At 42.1% G+C, this 21,370-nt stretch overlaps 1 protein-coding gene across 3 annotated transcripts; it reads left to right on the top strand.

Annotated features, from left to right (window-relative positions):
- HACD4 (3-hydroxyacyl-CoA dehydratase 4) lies at positions 3,548–20,634 on the top strand. Of its 3 annotated transcripts, XM_021381226.1 has the most exons (8): positions 3,548–3,703; positions 5,006–5,148; positions 6,747–6,850; positions 7,695–7,822; positions 13,727–13,839; positions 16,209–16,315; positions 16,890–17,021; positions 17,727–20,634. In XM_021381226.1, the coding sequence occupies exons 2-8, from the start codon at positions 5,075–5,077 to the stop codon at positions 17,807–17,809; spliced, it is 741 nt and encodes a 246-aa protein (XP_021236901.1). In that variant the 5' UTR covers positions 3,548–3,703; positions 5,006–5,074; the 3' UTR covers positions 17,810–20,634. The 3 variants fall into 3 exon arrangements, with proteins under 3 accessions (XP_021236901.1, XP_021236903.1, XP_021236902.1); XM_021381228.1 differs by lacking the exon at positions 16,890–17,021; XM_021381227.1 differs by lacking the exon at positions 5,006–5,148 and having other exon boundaries at positions 3,579–3,703.

Below are 21,370 nucleotides of genomic sequence, written 5' to 3'. Positions count from 1 at the left end.
ATTTATACCAGTGTTTTCCACACTTATATCAAGAAATCTTGGTAAGGCGCAGCATCTCTTTTCAACACTGAGAGTTCCCACAGGAGCAAACTCTGACAGGGAGAGCACAGGAGAATGCCTTCTTAGCCTGCAGACACTCCAGGGCTGAAGCCACTTCTTCAAACTGGAGGGCAACTATGGTGCTGCAGTGGGACCACCCCTACTGCACCAACTCACTGCTGAGCCCACCTTGTTTCCAAACAAATTTTAGATTCCTCATCAGTTGTGTCCTGGGTGAATGCCTCTTCTCTCTGTATGATACTAAAACCAAAACCCAGCACACGCACTGGCAGCCCTCTGCTTTAGTTTAATTGAAGGAGTGCTAGTTTTGAAGCAATAGCACTTCATGAATAGATGAGCGCAGAGAAATTCATGTCCTTCCTCATCTCTCCCAGCAAGAGACAGCAAGGTTGACTGGCTCTCCAGAACCAGCCTTCTTGCACCGAATAATTCAAAATTCCGAGCAAATAACAGCCTGAGACCCAAACCAAGTAACAATCAAATCCCTCATCTGATTTTTGAAAGTATGGAAGTAAGCACCATTTATGTTCATCTCCACAGAATAACTTTAGAACAGCATTTGCACAGTCAAAACCCACACTAAGAAGAAGAAATATTGAGATTCCAAGCAGTATATCTGCCCCCTTCACACCAGTTACTATGATGTCTACTCACTTTAGCTTTTACTGAATGCTGTGTTCCCCAAGTTTCTTATCTTGGTAGGCCAGAGCCTTTCTAACTTCCTCTGGATTTAGCCGGAGTATTGTGAGTACAGTTCATTTTCCCAGAAAGGAAATATCTTGACAAACATATTTATATAAAACTGAAAGTTTTTCTTCTACAACCCCCCCCCCCCCAAAAAAAAAAAACCAAACAACAACCCCCCCCCCAAAAAAAAAACCAAAAAAAACACCCAACCCTGTTAAAATATTTGTGAAAATGCTGTTCTTTCTTTAAAAATTAATATACTTTCTGTTCAGATCTCCTCAACTTAGAGGTAGACTCAGTTCTGGTCTCCACTTTTTGTGCAGAGCTCACATTGGCTGTTACAGATCTTTACTTGGGATTATAATTTTTAATAGTTAAAAATAAGTTTCTGCTGCAGAATTTGTGCTGTTGTACTTTGGGCAAGGTTCAAAGCCTGTCACAGCTATTCACGTGTATTCAGAAAGGGTTTGGTCACTAGCACATTTCCCTTCTGAGTTCCCCACAGTAGGGTAACAGACTCTTGAAAGTGTTGAAAACTATTATCACAATTTCTGTAGTAAGTGACTTAGTAATAGCTAAAGCTAAAAAAAGGTAATTTCCCTGGCCATTGAGCAGTTCATTCTTCCTGATGATTTGATGGGTCTGTGGGTCTCATCCCAGTGCAACTGGGTGCAGCGAGCTGGAGCACAGAGATTCATGACTCACTGCGGATCTGGGTATGTCTTTGATACTCAGTTGATCCTTTCATTGCCTCCCTTTGCAAAACCAGTGAATTTCCCCATCTGCTGAAAAGTGACATATTTTGGGATTGGGAATGAGAAGTACTGACAAGAGAGCCCTTGGTAAAGAATTGTGCTGTGTTACAGAAACATGTTTTGCATGTTTCTCCTACGCTGACAGCATAGTCAAAAGTCTTCTACTGATTACCTCCATCTAGGATAATAGCTTGTAGTCTGAGAGTTCAATGCTTGAAAATAATGAGTCCCCCAAATCAACCTATTTTTATTGAGCTGTAGGGCAGGTTTTGAGTATCAAGGTTTATCTAGAGGGTGGATCACCTGCTCCCACGAAAGACTCTGAGGAAGGAACAAGTAAGGAGAATAATGGTGGCACATGTCCTCCACGTGACACTTGGGGACGTCTGGACATGAGCTGCCAGAAGGCTGTCTCTGGTCCCTCTTTTCCTTCCTCATGCTCTACTCCAACTGCAGAGCAGTGGTAAAGAAAAGTCACGACTTTTAGAAAAAGCCTGTTTTTTCTAAAATACCCATGCCTACAGTAGAGGACCAGTAGAGGATGGCAGATACAAAAGGCTGGTTTTAGATGACCAAAACCAAGCAGATGAGGTGGGACTTTTTTCTTTGAAATGCCTCCTGCCAGTCTCTGCTGTGGGGTGGCTGGCACTGCTGCTGAGGGAGGGCATGGGGACCACATCTGCCAAGCATTGCGGGTGCCCTTGTGCTTTCCATGGAAGAGTTAACTTGGCACTTATCCACAACGGATTTTGCAAATCATGAGGCTGGATGAACCTTTGTTGCTTTTACATGTTATCCTGATATTTGAAAAGAGCTGCTCTGCCAGCTGCTGGATCTTATTACAGCCATGAGCTCAGCTCCTGGCAGAGTTAGTCACACCAGTCAGCTTCCCAGAGGCACGCAGTGCAGGAGCCGTTTTGCAAGAGCTAGGGGCAAAGCATTTCAATAACCATCTGTTTAACTTATTTGCTTAGCCATTTGTTTAATCCTGATTCATTATTTTCTCCTAAGAAAGGAATACTTTCCTTAGCCAAGAAAATGATGATGGCTCTTGAGCCATAGAAGAGAGTACCACACCAGCAGGAGAACTCTGCATGCTTGTGTGACCCTGCCACAGAGGTACCACGGGGGAGATGCAGCCAGGGAAAACGCTGCGTCCCACCAAGAGAAATCACCTGCTTGCAATGGGGGAAGCGATTTCTTGCCCCTGCAGGACATGGCAGGATGGAGGTGGCCTTGCTGGGAGCTCCATGCCACTTGCAGACAAGACAAGGGTTGGCATTCCCCAGACTTCTTGCATGAAATCCTACTAGACCATCGTTATGTCCTTGGTGACTTTTTCACTGTACTAAATTTTAAGCCTCCTGTAAGATGGAATATGCTTCAACATGAGTACTAGTGGGAAAATATTTATTGCCAGAAGGCAGTTTATATATTATTTTAATCGCCACTGATTTTCTTTTCCATCTAATTTATATTGAGATATTCAAAAGACTTAAGGGCAGCAGGAATCTTGTACATATGCATTTCCTCTGTCAGTAGTGTCCATATTTCACAGGGGCATGAATTAATAATACTTCTGGGTAAGAAATGGAAAATTATTTCCTCTATCTGAAGTGAAATTTCCCCTTTACGCTATGCTGCCAGCCTTCCTAGCTAGCACTGTTGTAACACTGACAATTTAACCAGAAGAGAAAAAAGATTTAATTTTGCATTTTTTCTCTCCAGTGATCACTTTTAAAATATTGCTCTGTCTTGGGAGACAAAGTTAATGGGATTTACAGAGTAGCTTATTGGTGCAGGCAAGAAACCAAATTTGACTAGGTCAGGCTGTTTTAGATCAAGTCAGACTTGGCTAGGCTGAAGTAGGCTAGGCGAGGTGAGATTAAGCTTGGGTAGGGTAGAGTAGGCTAGGCTACGTCAGGGTAGGTTAGGCTGGGATGGCCCAGGTGAAGGTAGGCAGGGCTAGGCTGGGCTAGGCTGTGTAAGGAGCATGGCTGGCAGTGTGGAGACATTTGGGGTTAGAAACTCCCTAATCGGAAGTGCCGCACTGTTCCTGCTTAGTGCTACAAAAGAGTGACGTTGTGGGTGGGGGAAGAGGAAAGAGGAGGGGTGATATCCCAGCTAACAGCTGCTGCAGCTGTGAAGAGAAAAAAGGAGGAAGATCAGGAGCAATTGCAGCAGTCTGACCCCCGCAACAGGTAATGTTCCTTGAGCAGAGATGACCTAGGCTGCTCGTCAGGAAAAGGAAGGGAAAACAAAGCGGAGTGGGATGTGCCTGTGAGAGAAAAGCACATCTTTCATGCAGGGTTTCAGCAGCTCTCTTTCCTGAGCTGCAGCACTTGCAGCTTCCTCAGGGTGGGAGGGGGAAGAGGCAGAGGTTCAGACCAGTGTGACTTAAAAGGAAACCGTGTCAGCAGAGGGGCTTTTCTAGCAGACCTTTCCTACAGAATTAATAAATAAATCTAAAAGGAACATTGCTGCCCAGTTTCAGGGCAAAGGCTGCTTCGTCATGTGCAACAAGCCAGTGTGGGCTCAGGGAAGGCAGCAGAGAGCACTATCGCAGGGAAGCACCCGGCCCGCAGGGGCCCTGGTCGGGAAGCGTGGACCGCTGGGGGAGGCCTCATCTGGCACTGCCACCGAGCAAGGTGCAGGCTGACCCGCCGCCCAGCCATGGGGACGTTGAAGGAAAGGAAGCTTGGAAACATCTTGCCTGTGTGAGATCTCAGTGGCCCAGTGTTTCATCTAGGGTTCTAGGTTTCCAGCCCAGAGCCAGAGAGGGTAAGATGAGCACTGCCACTACGCAAGGCAGTGTTGATTGCTAGGCTAGCATTTCAGTGTATTTGTTATAAAATCAGTCCCAGTAGGTAATGTGGAATTGAGAACCAAAACAACAGACAGCATGTTCACCTTCTGTATCTCTTTACTGCAAGTCCCATGTCTGTTTCTTTCACCTGCCATCAACATGAGGGGAGTACCATGATGTGCATTGCTCCCACAATGCCTTCAGTCTGAGAAACATCAAAAGCAGTCTGGAAGCACTGATGTGCACCACACTACAGACCAGAAAGGCAGCAGAATCTCCATTTTGCAAAAAAGGCACTGAGGAGGCTGAGTGAGATTTGCAAGGTCAGTCAGTGAGCCTAAACTGAACTGCTGTCTGCAGGCAGTTGCTGGATTTGCTAGTCTGTGCTTTGCCTGCAAGGGTGCTGCAGCCACAGGCTCTGTGAGGTGAATGTGGAGTGATGCCTGCTGTGAGCTGAGGGAGAAATCTAATTAAAGCCCATCTCTTCTGCCAGTGGCCTGTCAGACAGAAGCAGGTGGATGAACTTTCTCTTGTGACACAAAGCTGTCAGAACGGGGAGACAGGTTAACCTGAATATGCTCCTGATTACCTAGGAGAAGGATCTGGCCTTAACACCCTGGGAATGAGGAAGTTCATAGGGAACAACTGTATTTCCATTTCCTGAGGTCACACTGATATCGCCTTTTATTCTTTGCAGATTTATTCACATCTGTCAAAGGCATCTCTTTGGTCTTGGTACCTTTTGTATGAGTATTAACACAGTGGGATGAGACCCCATTTTGAGGTCAGGACCACTCCTTCACTTGGAGAACATCAACACATGAGAGATCGGTCCTCCAGGTAACAAAATGGCAGAAACGTCTCTATACTTCATGAGGAATATGGGGCTCTCTGTAACAATGCGTGTATCCATTTCAGTGGTCACCAATACATTTAAATGATGATGAATTTTAACACAGAATTGGTGCCATAACAATTAAATGCTGCCATGAAGCTGCAGTTACAAACATCTTGGTTACAGTCTGCTTAGCTAAGATTAAGCAGTTTAAGAATTGCTAATACAATAATATCTAGCCAGTGGATGGAGGAGGAGTTCAGAAGATAAAAGCCTGAACCACTGAAAGACAAGTTCTGAGGACAAGAGACAGATATAGCAGACATGGTAAGCTCCATGAAGAAAGAGATCATTCACCCTGTGCATCCAGTGTAAAGCCCACATGGCAGTGTGGGGCCAAAGGGACTGGTGGACGCACTGACTGGAAGGCCTGAAGATTACTGTGATGATTCCTATAACTTTCCTACCCGTTACAGGCTCCAGTAATAAGGCAGTAAATCTCAACAATATTCTCAATATTTTTTTTTTTTTTTTTTTTTGCTTTTTGCCATGTACATTGTCCCACTTGTTTTTGCTTACCATAAGAAAAAAGCAATACGCTGTTCAGCAAGAAAGCAGATGGAATTTTAGGTCAGTCAGTCTCACTGGATTTCAGTCCAATTCAGATGTATCATAGTTTTCCTAAAGGAAATGTTTATGGATTGTCTCTTGTCTTGGACCTTCAGTGTCTTACTTTCATAGTATCAGAGTGCACTGATGTCCCTTTGGAGGCAAATTATGCCAACCAGTCTTTCTGTGCTTGTAGAAGTAATTACTGGAATAGCAGCCATCCTGTATGGAGGAGGAAAGGCATTTACTATGACAACCCTAGGATATACTTAGATTAAAAATCTAGGTCAGATTATCTAGGTCAGTTTGCCAAAAAAAAACAAAAAAAGAAAAAAAAAACAAAAAAAAAAACCCTGAAACAACACAATCACCCATGTTCTTGTTGTTTATAACCTTAGTGTAATGTTGGCAATGAATTATATTCATTTATCATGTTCAGATATTCCTAAGAACAGAAATTCACTATGTTTATGTGCAGGCACAAAGGAAAAAAGTTTTGGTGGCAGCTATTTCACACAATCACATGGGATCAAGGGGCAAGAGATCTTACTACTTACTGGACAGAAAAATAAATTGATGAAGCACGGGAGGTGAATTCTAATAAAAAAATTAACAAATTCATTTCCAAAAAGGATAGTCCTTTTTGTAGCTTGAGAACAGACAAACATCCCTCTACAGACCAAGTGAGAAGAAAATGTATTTATGGGAAATTGAAATTAAGTATTTCCAGAACCTACAGCATTCTGCAGTCAGATTATATATTAAACTTAAATCAGAACAGCTATACGTTTTTCTGCTTCAACAGAAGATTCACTTTGTTAAATGTAAGTTGAAAGCGTGCAGAATGACACAGCTGAGAGTTTGCCCTATCAAATAGTGTTACTGTGCTCTTTGCATCTGTTGTAATTTCCATGGAAATAAATGGGAGGCATTATTTTTGGAGTGACCTATGTATTGAATGATACAGTTTGCTTTAACATTTTCACCTCCACAGCTTTAGCATGAAGACCTACCTCTTTGTGTATGACCTGATGCAATTCTGTGGGCATTCCTGGATTTTTACAAATATGATTATCAGGTTCATGTCATTTGGGAAAGGTAGGATTCCTTCTGTATTTTCCTTAAACATTTTAGGAGGCAGTGGTATATAGAAAAACAAAATGTAGATGTACATAGCTCTGTCCAATACCATGGGCTGTAATTTCAATTAGGAAAAGCATTGTTTCTTTTATTAAAAAGGATGAACAATTTACTTGCATCTACATTCTGCCTGTACTGCATCAGAAATTGAGCTCTTTAATATTCAGTACTGTGCCAGCAACATTTGATTTAGATGCAAACATATATGTGAGTATGTCAAGTCATTATGGTGATTATCAGTCCTACTGAAGCCACTAGGAGAGAAAATCTTTGTAACAACTTTCTGTCTATATCTCCCAAAACTTCACAGCATATTTCTCTTTCAGCTGTCTGAAGTTAATGCACAAAAATAGAAAACAAATGATTGGAAATTCAAAATAGTTTAGAGATGGCAGTTGTGGATACGTAACATGCATATTTTGTGGTCTGGTTGTTTTAGGAAGTATCATGGGTACAGATACAGGCAGGAACTTCATAATCTCCTCATATCTATGCTTTCTTCATGTTTAGAAATATCCTAAAGAGATATCTATAAACCAGCATATCCTGCACAGTATTTGCCAGTGCATCAAATATAGACACTCCCATTCTTTTCTCTGTTTTCTGCCTCTGTGTGAGATCTGCAGACACAGGCTGCCATTTTCCCTCCCTAAATGTCTGCTTCTGCTACCCCAAATTTTGGTACTATATGAACTCTAGTTCAAGTCATCTCCAGGGGCAACAGGCAGAATGGAACTCAGCAGTTGGTATGGACTTTTACTGTGTAGCCTGCTTCTAATTTTCTTCTTTATTTTGCCTGTAGATTCATTGGCCGACACATTTTACTCCATAGGATTTGTGATGCGCTTTTGTCAGTTGTTATCTTTACTGGAGATCCTACACATCCTCATTGGCATTGATAAAAGCCGTCTCTTCCCCAGGTTTTTGCAGGTATGTCCTTTGCTCAGGACACCCCTTCCACAACATATGTACTTCTGAACTAGCCATGCTGAGCTATCCTGAAAGGTCCACCTACACCCTTCCTTGGGGACTTGGTCCTGCTAACAGTTTGCTAAGTGCAAGGGTTGATTCCTTGTAACAAAGCTGGTGTGGGAAAAAGCTGCCTTCTTAACTCTTTCATTTGGAGTGAAACTGAGTAATAAATGCCTCCCATCCCCATAGGTACTGGGTATGTGCTGAATGGCATAAGTGGTTAGGGATACGGCCTCTCCAGCCAGCATGTTAACAGCCAGAAGGCAACACGTTCAGAGCCTAAGTTTCAGTTGCTAGCTCTATTCTATGTTGTTTTCCTACTGACACATGTGTATTTGTTTTTAGACAAGTGTAGGACAAGTTTTTGTGGGGAAGCGAAAAGATGGCAGTGGGAAAACCACCAGCGCCTCGTGGGTCCTTGATTGCAAGACAGGAAATGGGATTTGCTAGAGGTCAAGCAGCATAGAAGGAAAAAAATTTGCTAAGCATAAAAATGAGAAATTAAGTACAGAGAATTAATGCTGGGAGGGGAAAGAAAGGACAATTGTCATTTTCTTGCAAAAAAGGGTCACACCCATACACGTGCAAATTGTGACAACATCCAGAGGTTCTGATGCTGTTAAAGGCTTTCAGGGTTTATGTTCAGCTGTAGGCAGAAAACCAGTAAGGATCACAAGCTGTAGAAGATGATGATTCTAAGGCTGAGAAACCTGAGTCTGTTCAGTTGGGGAAGGAGAAGACTGAGAGGTGATCTGATAAATGTTTATAAATATCAAAAGGGAGATTGGAGGCAGATGGATGAGGCCAGGCTCTTCTTGGTGGTGTGTAGCGATAGGACAAGGAGTAATGGCCTAAAACTGGAATGTAGGAAGTTCCATACAATCATGCAGAAGAACTTCTTTATGGTAAGGGTGATGGAGCGCTGGAACAGGCTGCCCAGAGAGGCTGTGGAGTCTCCTTCTATGGAGATATTCAAGACCCTTCTGGACGCCTACCTGTGCAACCTGTTGTAAGGTACCTGCTTTACCTGGGGGGTTGGACGTGATGATATCTTGAGGTCCCTTCCAGCCCCTGTAATTCTGTGGTTGGCTGACATTTTCCATACTGTACTCTTGTTTTCTGTTGGGAGTTCAACTCAGGTTTTGGAAATTTTTTTTTTTAATGCATTGGAAAAAGTAAAACTGTTGACTTGAATTTACCTTCAAACCTTTCTAATCCTTAGTATTTGAATAATGGTGAAACTGTCGTAGTCAGAAGGTAGAAGACTAAGAGTAAGTTAGTTGTGTTTTTAGTTTGCTGGATAACCCATTTTTGCCAAGTGACATATTACAAGGGTGAAGATGTTCCTCTTTTTAAATCTCCGTTAGAGATTGATTGACTAATAGAGATCTCTGTTCTTCATGCTGCTCATGCAGTGTGGTATCAAATTTGTCATAAGCAATGAACTGCTTTTTCTCACTGCTTAAATCTATACATTCTTCAGGATTTTTTTTTTTTTTTTTAAAAGCATCCAATCTCATGTATCCTGTAGCAAATCTCTTGTCATTTCTTGGAGAGAAGGGCGGCCCAGTAAGCCTGACAGGCATTAGAATGAGGTCTGCCCTGGCAGAGTTTACACATTCCCCAACCCTGACATGGTCCGTTCTTTTCACACTCATCCCTATGGAAGCAGAGATCAAGGAAACCTGCACACACACTGCTGTGAGCCACCTCAGAAGACACTAGATGTGAACTGTGAACGAGAAAACAGTGATCTTTCTTGTGTACTGTAATTACTGCAGTATTCTCCAGGGCAGCACTAATGAGGTGGGGTCAGGAAGGGGTTTGGCACTGTGACACCCAGTGTTTGCCCCACAGCAAAGATAGGTTTCGATCCTTAGTTGGCTGTTTCCCCCTCAAAAAACTGTCTTATCTTGATGTTAGCATCACTTTCATGCTATCCAAATAAGGTGTACAGGCTTTTGGATACAGGTTCTGTTTTCACTTGGGTTGGTCTGTTTTTACTGTAATTGTACAGCTTAAGCATCTGTGTGCCTACATTAATCCTTTGTGCTTTGCCATACCTTCCTCTTTGCGTCTTGGAAAGAAGAGATATTTTCCATAATGCACTGGGAAAACACAGTAGAGAGGCTTGTCTTACCACAGCCTGCTGGACTACTGCAGATATTGCCTTGTAAGGCTGCAGTAATTTGGCAGTGGTTGTGCAGTTCTTTTCTCCCATTGCTTGTTCTGACTGTAAATGTAAACGACATCCTTAGATGCATCCCTGGCGGCATGCACACACTCATGCACATTCACAGTTAAATTCATCTCAGAAATGAGAACATGTGGAGATCGCAATGCCGCAGATGCACAGGGATGGAGGTAACATCGCCTTCAATAAAACCAGCTGCAAATGCACCCCTCTGGCAGCTGCTTTTTCTGTAGACACTATCGCAGAGAAAAGCTTTAAGTGGAGTTTGGATGAAGAATTTACAGGGAACACTTTGAGATACACATTATAGACAGTGGAAAAGCAAGCTCAGGTGCGTTTTCAGGAAAACTGACTTGGGACAGCCTCATCGAGGGACAGTCTCAGACCACTGGACTTGTGGGATGAATTAGGTAGGCCAAGGCCAAGCCACACTGCAAAAGAAAGACGGTTCTCATGTGATGGGTGCTCTGGAGAAAGGGAAGTGAAGGGAGGGGCACAAAGCTGGTGCAAATGAATGTCTCTCATGGCATTTGCAGACTGAGTGACTGAGGAGGCCAGGAGACAGGGTCTATGCCATGTGTCACTGCAGTTGCCAAAGCAGTGAAATTTAGTATTCTGCCCAGGGAATGGCACTGGTACTTCAGCAAGTGATGCAGGGAAAGATCAGTGTTTCTAAGAGTTTCGGGTACAAATGATGATACTACCTAGTCACCGTTATTAGTAAATGGAAGTGAATGTGCAGCCTGCTCCTGCCCAAGCCTCAGCTAGTCTGATCTGTTCTGTTTCACTTACTTGTTTAAATGCCCAGGCTGCCTTGTGGAAATGTACGCTGTTCTACAGCACTTGCTGTATCCTGTGAGAGACCAGTGCTGGGAGAGGAAGGAAACTCCAGTTTAACACAAAGATCGAGAAGGAATTAAAAATGAAACCATTTATTTATGCTTTGTGATGTGTTAGCACATACTTCCCTTTTCTGAATATGAAAACACTGGACTTCTGGTTTTGCTACTTTTTTTTAAGGAGGTACTGACAGAGAATGATATGTTTTCATTTGTGCAAGTGACAGATGATCTATACAAATGAGCTGCATCTTAGCAGTTTGTATATGCATGTATGTAAACCTAGGTATATACATACGTGTATGTGTGCACACATATATTTACATGTGATTCCATGTATGTAGGTATGCAGATATGTGTGCATAGGGGCACATCAAGTGACTTTTACTGGAAGTGCCTCTTCCTCAGGAAGCACCGTGCCTTTTTCCCTGCTTCAGGTCTCCCCAGACTTGTGCTAACCTCTGCCTCTGCCCATAATTTGTTTGAGTATCCCAAGGAGTGAGCGCTATGAAAGAAAAGGGCATGCTGTTTTGACAGGGAATAGGTGTAAGCAGAAAGGCAACCTCTTAGCTGGCATGGAAATGGAGTATGATGTCCATCTTCCTGCAGCCATCACAAGTGCACTGGGCAGCTAGACCTGCATGCTGCCTCACAAGTTCGCTCCACTGCAAGACCATGGGTGGTTTTCACTTTCAGTCCCCATGGCTGCTTTGTGCGTCTCATGACATGTGGGCTGAGACTGGTGTTTAGCAGGAGCAGAAGACCTGCAGGGGACCTGCTCTGTGTCATGCCCAGTTCCCCGCTATTGCAGGCACTCTACCAGCTTTACACAGTCTGATCACTGGCTTCATTTTGTGCAACTAAGGTGGCTTATTCCCTCACCTCTGCCCTTTCCAAATAAGAGTCCTATGGTGGAGGTTATCTGCTTGAGCTCCAGTCAGGCAGTAGTTGCTGCCTCTTGTGCATCTGCCTATGCCCAGGGAGAGAAGGAACACCACAGCCACTCCTGCTCTGAGACCGTGAAGCTGCTTCTCCAAAGCTACTCTGTCTCATTGGCCAGTGCTCATCCTTTTGAAATTGGGGATGGGAGTTACTGCATGTCCTCCTGTCTCACTGGAATGGGATCAGCTCCCAGCCATTCCACCCATGTTTTTTTCTAGTGCTTTTCCACCCAACACCACCTCCTGAGTTCCAAGTAACTCTTTGGAAAATCTGCCAGCTCTCACAGAGGAAAATATGTCGACCTTTTCATGATTGTGATGAAGATTTGTCTCCAGGTGAGACAGTTCCCTGTGGCAATTCCTGGAAATATCTTTCACACTAACAGAATTGCAGAATTCTCTCTCCACAGCACAATCTGATTTTAGGGTCTGTAACAAACTGCCACCAATACCAGCCCTGCACTCCTTTACCATTCTTCACCAAAATCCTTTTAATGCAGTTTCTGTTTTATTTATTCTATGCAGCGCACAATCCTATTCAATGCTTCCACTACTTTTACCTTTGTTTTGATTTCTCCCTTGTGATGGTTGTCCTACCATGCTTCTCCTATCTCTGGTACATCTGATTTCAAATCCTGCAGCAGGACTTCCAGTTCCTCCACTTTTTTGTCACGTTCCTCAGCATCAATGTAGAAGCAGAGGACTTGTTACCTCTCATTCTCTATTTCCTGGCCTATCAGCAGCGTCTTCTTAGAAGTCACTTTCTAAGTTAGGGACCAACGGGACCAAATGCACAAAATGACATGTTGTGAGAGAGGTGGCAAAACCATGTTATCTGTTGTGGCCTCTCAGTGCTTTCCAAGATGAGGAACCAGGTAACTAAGGGATGGGCATGTTCTTTTCTGTATGAAAAATCTCTCTCACGTAATCTTGCTGAATAGTAAAGTGATGGCTGTACATTTTTGTGAGAGATGTCGTTTGCAAAAAAATATCTGTAGCCAAAATGTTCCACACCAGTACTGGTAGACACTGTGCAGCAAAACTACTTCATAAAATTGCTGAGAGGGCAATTCCCGTTTTAGTTTAGGGTAGGAGTGAGGGAAAGGGGAAAACCAGTAATGAAAATTGACCACACCAGTGAAAATCACCACGCTAATTAGTTTTCATTTCATGGCTTTTCACTGGCTTGTCTTATAACATCATTCCAATCAAAGGTACTTTAAGAAGTGACTTTATATGCCAAAAAAGATCTGCACTGACCTATACCAGCTGAACAGACATATTTTTCCCCTTTAACACTTAAAAAACAGACCATAAGTCAGAGTGAACGAGTACAGTTCCAAGAGAGTTTCACAGGAGATTCTCAGCAATACTGAATATTATCGATGTATTTATTTTACAAGATAGGGCACAGACATGGATATGAAACTTGCTAAAGCAAGCTGCCAAGAATACACTTATTTTTAAATTATTGAGCTGTAATATTGCCACAATATATTTTTTTAAGCTGGAGACACTGCTTGCTCAATCTATTTTATATCTTTTCATTTGTAAAGTAATACCTTTTGGGTCAGCTAAGGATTGGCCACTAGGAAAATGTTGTTATGACATAAATATTATGGCAGCAATTGATATAACTGATGAGCTAAAAGCCATTTCTTCTGTCCAGGAATAAGAAGGGAAGAAAAACAAGTACTTCAACTTTTCTTCCTCCTTTCTGCAAATCTCCTGTGAGAGTGATCCTTCAAGATCCAGATCTCCTGGCTATGGAAAGCAGAGCTGGGAATGTGACATTACCACTGTCTGGCATGCTGCTTTGCTAAAATAGCATAGAAATGAGATCTATTGAAGATGGCACCTGAGTTCACAATTCTTTTTTTTCTTTCAGATCACTGAGAGAATAATTGTGTTGTTTGTCGTGATCAACAGTCAGGAAGAAGTTCAAGGGAAATACATTGTGTGTGTTTTATTTTTCCTGTGGAATTTATTAGATGTGGTCAGGTAAGAAGTCAGTGGTGAAACTATGAAGGGAAAGTGATTTGTTCTTGCAAGCAAAGCCTCATCGCTGTGTTGCAGGTTCATCATTTCACTATATTGAAATTGGCAGAAAAGAGTATTACCAATTTTAAATAAAAGCTTAGACTTCATAAGCTGCTTACTAATTTTTAAAATAATTGGCATATCTGATAGAACAATTTACAGAAGTAAATCACTGCATTAGCATTTCTGGTTTGAAGGATTTGACTTAAAAAAACAATGAAGGAAATTCTAACAATCTACTGAGGAATGGCAGTTTCCCCGTGTGATTTACAGCCCCACTACTTTAGTATTTAAGAGCACAGCTATTTGTTTTAGTATCTCATGTTGATCCAAGACTGACGGCACAGTAAGGCAGCACCTGCAGAACTTCTTCCTGAGACTGAGAAGTTATTTTGCATTAATTGCACTGAAGAGCTCCTGCTGCAGAGCACGAGAATTTTCATGTAGTTACACACATGAAAATTCTCCACAAGGAGAACTCTCAAGAGACAAAATGGACACAACACAGTTCAGGATTTTTATCTCAAAAGTTTTGTGTGGTGGAGGGTGACCCTGATAGAAGTATAACAGTGAAAATTCCATCTTGCTGATTTTTGCTTTGATATCTGCAGTCAGTAACATTTTTCAAATGTTACTTAAGCCTCTGTGGGCCTCCGTTTGTACACTTACAGGAAGGAGAGCATTCAGACAAGACAAAGCCCTGATGATAACCTCCCTACAGGAGCAGATTTCTTTCTGGGTTACACACTATCTATCTATCTGCTAAAATAGCTCTCTGCTATTTTGAATACATTGTTTTGAGGACTGACTGGGGAATTGGTATTTAAGCAGGAGAAGAAACATACGTTACAAAAGAGATCTGGAAAAGGAAAATGGCCGGTAGGATTAATAAGAAAGATTTTAAGTCAGCTTCAGACTATTTGTACTACATGCATTAATAAACCACTACTTGTCTTAATTATTTGGATCATCACTCCTTTCCATTTCTTTTGAATTTAGTAAAGCCAACAGAGCAAACATTAAGGTAGGATGTAGTGGTCAGAAGCAGCAAGTGTACAATTAAAACATGAATGCATAAAATAACTCGTGCTTAGACATCTTATCTGGTTTATTTTACAGCACCTGTGCTGTGGTCTAGCAACTCAGAGGAGCACTGGATATTATTCCATCCCTCAGCATATGAGTCTTGAAGTATTAACAAATTCTATCGCACAGTTCTTCGGGAACATAAATATCCTGTGCATTAAGGCAAACGATATACTGATGGCAAATATTGCAAAGTTTTCCATATCTGAGCTTTCTTGCTTATATCACAAACAGTCCAGGAAGGTATATAGAAAGGGAGTAGCTGTCTCCTTTTTCCACTGGGTTGAGGTTATGCCTTAAAAATGCTAATTTAAAAAAGGGAGACATGTTGGAGGTTGTAGAGGGCAAGTTTGGGAGAAGCTGCTACATTTCCAGCCTGTCAGTCTTCTCTTCTACAGTCCAGCAATTATACAAAATTAGTCTAGTTAATTAATTAATAGAAGAAGCATGAGGTTTGTTTCATGCTGGCTTTATCTGTCAGAAACAGTTCTGGCTAACAACAGCTTATCCTTTTTTAGATATCTCTAGCCTGATCACAGGGCAAAGAGCCTTTCAAGTGGCCAAAAACATGAATGGACAAGCTTCTCCACTGTCTGGAAAGCCATTGTATCATTTATAGGTCACAGAAGTTTGCTATCTGTAGCTCACTTTTGGAGACTGAAATCCTAGGCATCAAGGTCTCCTTGTGGGAGGCATCAACATCAGCAGCCACAGTAAGAACAAAATGCTGCAATGTGTTGGAGTCTAATACTACTTTTTTTTTTTTTTTGTACCAATGACCCCTTCTGAAGCCAAGGGGAGGGGCAGCCACGCTACAGAAGAGTGAATACTTGTGTGTACCTGGATGTTCAGCCTCTAGCAGTACTGTAACCATTCCAGCAGACATACATGAGCATTTTCTTAATCCAGCCAGCAGTCACACTGTACCTGCCCCTCTCTTGTAACATCCCCGTCTGAAATCTGTGTCTGATGGGCTGAGTTGGAATCATGCACGCTTTGGGCTGGAGGGCTGTCTTGCTGTCTGCCTGCTCCAGGTTAGCAATGCAAATAACACTTCTGAAAACTGTGAACCATCCATTTTCAACCTGAATAAGAGTATGAACAAAATTTTTGCAGTTCTGCTCTGAAAGATTCTCAGATGGATGATTCCATACTCTTCTGCAACCCCCTCAGATTTTTCAATAATGCTTCTTTAAAGACATGCTTATTCCATCTGAGGTCATCTACTCTTCCTCTTGCTGCAGGTACACTTACAGCATGTTGGCAAGGGTGGGAATACACTACTTACCACTGACATGGCTGAACTTCTCACTGTGCATCCCGCTCTATCTGCTCTCAGTGCTAGCTAAAGGTAAGGAGATGGGATGTGGACCAACCACAGATTCATTTATGTTCTCCAATAAAATTTAATCTGTTCAAATATTGTTCATGTTTCTAAAACATTTCTGTGTTGCTGAAGCAGACATAAATGTTTTTGTACAGTCTTATTAACCTCTGTGTCACTTCTGTCTTTTCTGTCATTTCTTTCTTTTTAGGGGTTTTTAAGAATATGGTAAAACACACAGATTCTCCATTCCATACCGACTGCATTAGCCTACAAATGGCAATGCTGCTTTTTTCCCCGCTGAGGCTGACACTACCGGCTTAGCCATGCTTAGCCACTTACCACACTTGCACTGGGAAGTGTGCCCACTGACATTATATGGGCAACAGCACAGCTGCAGCAGTGGCAGAATTTTTTATGAATAGTAAAATCTCCTAATTCTTGTAAATATAGAAAGTAGTACCTCAGACCTACAAAACTGAACTCAAGGAGAAAATAACATGTACCCGTGCATAGAAATGGCATGGTAAATTCAGCATACGGTGCCCTACAATGATTTTCCACTTCCTTTTGACTAAAGGCTTACCATGTTATTTCACAGCATTTGCAATCTGTGTATCACTGCCTTATTTTGAAACCTTTGGCACATACTCCGTCAAGCTACCATTTCCATTCGCCTTCTCAATCTACTTCCCCTATGTTCTGAAGACGTACCTGCTAGTGCTGTTTACAGGTAAGTATCTCATCCTCCAGAAAGCCAGGTCTCAACACAACTGCATCACCCTTGACAACTAAAAATCACAGTCAAATCAGTGTAGCTCCTTTCATAAACTGTAACTTTCTTTGCAGTATCTTGTGTAGAGTACTGCAGGATAGCTCACCAGCTGGTTTGAATTCAGATGTTTTTCAAACACAAATAATTGATTTTGCAGGAGACATGGCATGTGTGTTGGAGAGAAAAAAATATATATGTATATTTATAAAGTTCTTCAGTTATCTTGGCATTATATAAACTTCAGAAGTTTTCTTTTTAACCAGTTCCCATTTGGTCATATTCTGTGCTAAGCTTCCTCACTCATTCCTCTCAGCTGCTGTGGAGACTTTCATCTGTATTAAGACTTCTGTGGCCTATTTATCCATCAAAGGGATTTTTAAAAAGCCAAAAACTGCATATAAACAGACCTTTTTCTCCTTCACAACAATATACTGTTGAAAAATTTGAACTACAACTAACCTTGCAGCTAAGCCTTTGCTCTGTCATTGGCTTTAAGGCTAATTTGAAGAATCTCATCATTGTAATGTAGTGTTCTGTTTTTATATTCATGAAATGGACTGTTCAGAGGTGTCATACAAAGGCCTCTGTTGTTCCTCCTACATGAACTGAAGGCGCTTTGGACTCCCTTCCCTTGTTCTTACATCATTTTGTGTTTTAATTCAGGTATGTGCTTTATCATCCGGAACCTCTTCTCAGAAAGGAAGGCTCACCTAGAAACAGGCAACTTAAAAAAGAAAAGAAGCTAAGCTGATACTTTGTTTTGAAATATGAAATTTATTCCCAGTGCACTAGTACATGCCAAAGGCAAAGAAAAAAAGACAAAGATTTTCCATGCATAACTCCTGTTTGCATGCACATTATCCAGCTGTGCTGAATCTTCAGAAAAGAAAGATCTCTAACGCTCCACAAAAATGGAGCACCTTGGAATAACTTGTTACTTTTTAAAGTTTTGACTTCAAATGTCAGTATTTTTAAAAATGATTATATTTTTTTCTAATATAAGAGAACTCAGAAAAAAAATAGAAGAGTGCCTTCACCACAGTTACACTAACAACCCTTACTTTGGTGTTAATTCTTGCCTCATCATCATCAGATATTCTGTAACAACAACAACACTATTTAATGTATTATTATTTTATATTAGGCAAATACGTACGTGCTTCATGTATATAATTGGCTATAATGGGGATCTCTCAAGGAGCAGAAGCTGGAAGCTTTGCAGCCTATGAGATTACTATGCTGATTGCCCCAGGCATTCACAAAGGACCCCTGACATCCTGGCCCTGCATTCACATCTGCCAGAAAGATTCCAGCAAATGCAATTAAACCATGAGGGCAAATGATCAGGTACTCGGGTACTATGTATCTAAGCAAAGCTAATCATCATGTTGCTGGTAGATGTTGAGAATCTCTTTCCTTGCCATGATTTTTCTCCATGCTGAACAGCAAACAGATAAGCAAAAGAAGTGTGTGTTGAGGCCAAATAAATGTTTTTCTTTAAAGTGAAGGTACTGACCATCAAAAAAACCATGTGCAAAATTCTACCAGTTTTACTGAAGTTCACCGCCTCTTTTACTTCTATTGGACTACCTGTGAGAAAGCAACCAGAGCACAGTCTTTCAAATTTGACAGTCAAAAACATATAGCAGCTGAGGGAACCCGGTAAAAAGGAGAAAACAGACTGCACTTGCTGCAGAAATAAGTGCTTAGGGACGTTTCTTGTGTTTCATCCATATTGCCTATCACCTGCATTTTACTTCATGGACGTCAGGGGAGAAAACTGAGGCTATTTTTTTTTTTTAAGCTTGAATGAAAACTGAGAAAAGGATGGAAGAGTTAAAGGGGAAATTAACACGATCACATTATGAAAAGGCTGTTAGTATAACTTTCTAAACCATGCTCTTAAGAGGGTGTTCAAACTGTTGTAAGTAGCAAACAAGTGAGACTGGCCTTGATGAGGTCAGCTGTTACGAAAGGTCACCTACTATAATTTTTATTGAATACATCTGGCTGGTAATGCCTGCAGACTGTTGTGACCACTGGGATATATGCAAACCATAGGCAGCGGGATCCTACATGGAATAGTTCAAGGGGGACCCTGGATATTTTGAAAGCACTGCAGACAAGAGTTAGTAATTTGGATGTTGTTAGAGACACAGAGGTACTTTCACTTTGGACTTCTGCCTGACCCAAACCACTCCAAGTGCAAACAGTCTGAATAAAGAAAAGTATAAGCAGCTGAAGAGGATGGCAGCTTCAAAGGAGAGAGCTGAAATAGGAACACTTCACAATCAGATGACATTGTAACATGCAAAATGAAACTTGGACATTTCCCTTCTTGGTGATTCAATCTAATGTGCTTGACCTAAAACCAGAGTTAATAGTACAAGAAGGATACAGAGCTGTTGGAGTGGGTCCAGAGGAGGGCCGTGAAGGTGATCAGAGTGTGGAAGAACCTGTCCTAGGAATACAGGCTGAGGGAGCTGGGCTTTTTCAGCCTGGAGAAGAGTAGGCTCTGGGGAGATGTCATTGTGGCCTTCCAGTACTTCAGGGGAGCTTATAAGCAAGAGGGAGACCAACTTTCTACATGGTCTGATAGGGATAGGACAAAGGAGAATGGCTTTAAAGTAAAGGAGGATAGATTTAGGTTAGGTGCTAGAAAGAAATTCTTAGATACTAGAATACTCAGAGGGCGGTGAGGCAGTGGCACAGTCTGTCCAGAGAAGCTGTGGATGCTCCATCCCTGGAGGTGCTCAAGGCCAGGTTGGATGGGGCCCTGGGCAGCCTCAGCTGGTGGGGGGCAGCCCTGCCCACAGCAAGGGGTTGGAAATGGAGAATCTTCAAGGTCCCCTCCAACTATTCAGTGATCCTGTATGAGGAAACATGCATATCATGTTGGGTTTATGTAGCAAGATTTTGGCACAAGGGAAGGTGCAGGGATGGATTCTGTGAGAAGAGGCCCACAGCTGTGACCTTGCCAGAGAGCTGGTACCAGATGGCTCCAAAACAGCTACCACAGGACACCACTGAACCTATTAACAATGTGAGTAGTGCTCCTGTGAAGATGTTATTTAAGAAAATGTAAAAACACTGCACATTAGCTGTGAGGGGGAGGAGTGAGAACATGTGTGAGAAGCAGGCCTGCGGGTGCCAAGGAAAGTGCAGCAGGAGGGGCTCCAGCCGCAGAGCAGAACTCCACGTGCAGCCATGGAGAAGCTCACCGTGCAGCAGTGGATGTGCACTCACTGAAGAAACCATGGAAATGCTGGACCAGCTTTTTCCAGATGACCTCTATGCCCTAATGAAGATACACGCTGCAACAGCTCTTGAAGTACTACGGCGCATGAGCAGGGCCTGCAGCAGTGCAGATGCTGAAGGAGGGGCCCCACACCAGAGCACGGGTACAGTAGCAGGAGGAAGCAGCAGAAGAGACGAACTGTTATCACAGTCCCTGTTTCCCATTCTCCCTGACAGGAATTAAGAAGTGAAGTTGAGCATGTAGGAGGGAATGCTTTTGTATTTCTTTATCACCACACTATGTTTATTTGGCAATAAACTGATCTTCCCCTGACTCAAGTTTGTTTTGCTCATGATAGTAAATGGTGAGTGATTTCCCTGTCTTCGACTCAGAGAAGAGTTGAAGCTCTGAGATTTTCTCCCTGTTCTGGTTAGGAAGCTGAGTAAGCATCCAGCAACCAGCCAACTCAAAGCCAGCACAGGTATTTGTGTTTTTTTGTTTGAACATGAAAAGATGTATTCTGGTCCCACTGGATTGATTCTAATAGCTGGCTAAAAGGTTAGAATAGTACAGTGATTCTTTAAAGACACTGTGAGAAAGAACTCCAACATATAAAGTTACTTGCAGGAAATTTCCCCCATTTCTGGTGCAGAGGTAACTTGGGGCAGGCATGAGGGAGATTTAGGGAAGAAAGCCTTCCACGTACAACCACAATAGGCCACTGTAGCTTCAACTCCACCTTATGTAATTTCTGGAAAAGCTCAGGACTGGGCAGGTGAAAAGCTGCCTCAAATATTGCCTCACTTCTTTCCACCTCTGAGAAATAAAACCCTTGAACAAAATAAACACTTTTCTTACATAACTATATAAAGAAGATAAAGAGCCAACTGTATAGACAAGAGTGAAGGAATGTCACTAGAAAGTGATAGATTAAACAGTCACTTCAGGAAGAGAAGCATATCTACCACATTTGTCTGACACTTAAAAAAACATCCATCTTCATACAGATTATGTAGTGTGAGACAATTCATAAATATATACATGAAATGTGAAAATGGATTTATATTTT

The sequence above is a fragment of the Numida meleagris genome, chromosome Z (genome assembly GCF_002078875.1).
Source record: "Numida meleagris isolate 19003 breed g44 Domestic line chromosome Z, NumMel1.0, whole genome shotgun sequence".
Classification (NCBI taxonomy): Eukaryota; Metazoa; Chordata; class Aves; order Galliformes; family Numididae; genus Numida; species Numida meleagris.
This window is presented reverse-complemented; position numbering and strand designations above follow the sequence as displayed.

Coding starts and splice junctions, on each gene's coding strand:
- HACD4 (XM_021381226.1), top strand. CDS start 5,075: ATGAGACCCCATTTTGAGGTCAGGACCACTCCTTCACTTGGAGAACAT. Junction 13,840..16,208: donor AATTTATTAGATGTGGTCAG/GTAAGAAGTCAG, acceptor CTCTTGCTGCAG/GTACACTTACAGCATGTTGG. Junction 17,022..17,726: donor CCTGCTAGTGCTGTTTACAG/GTAAGTATCTCA, acceptor GTTTTAATTCAG/GTATGTGCTTTATCATCCGG.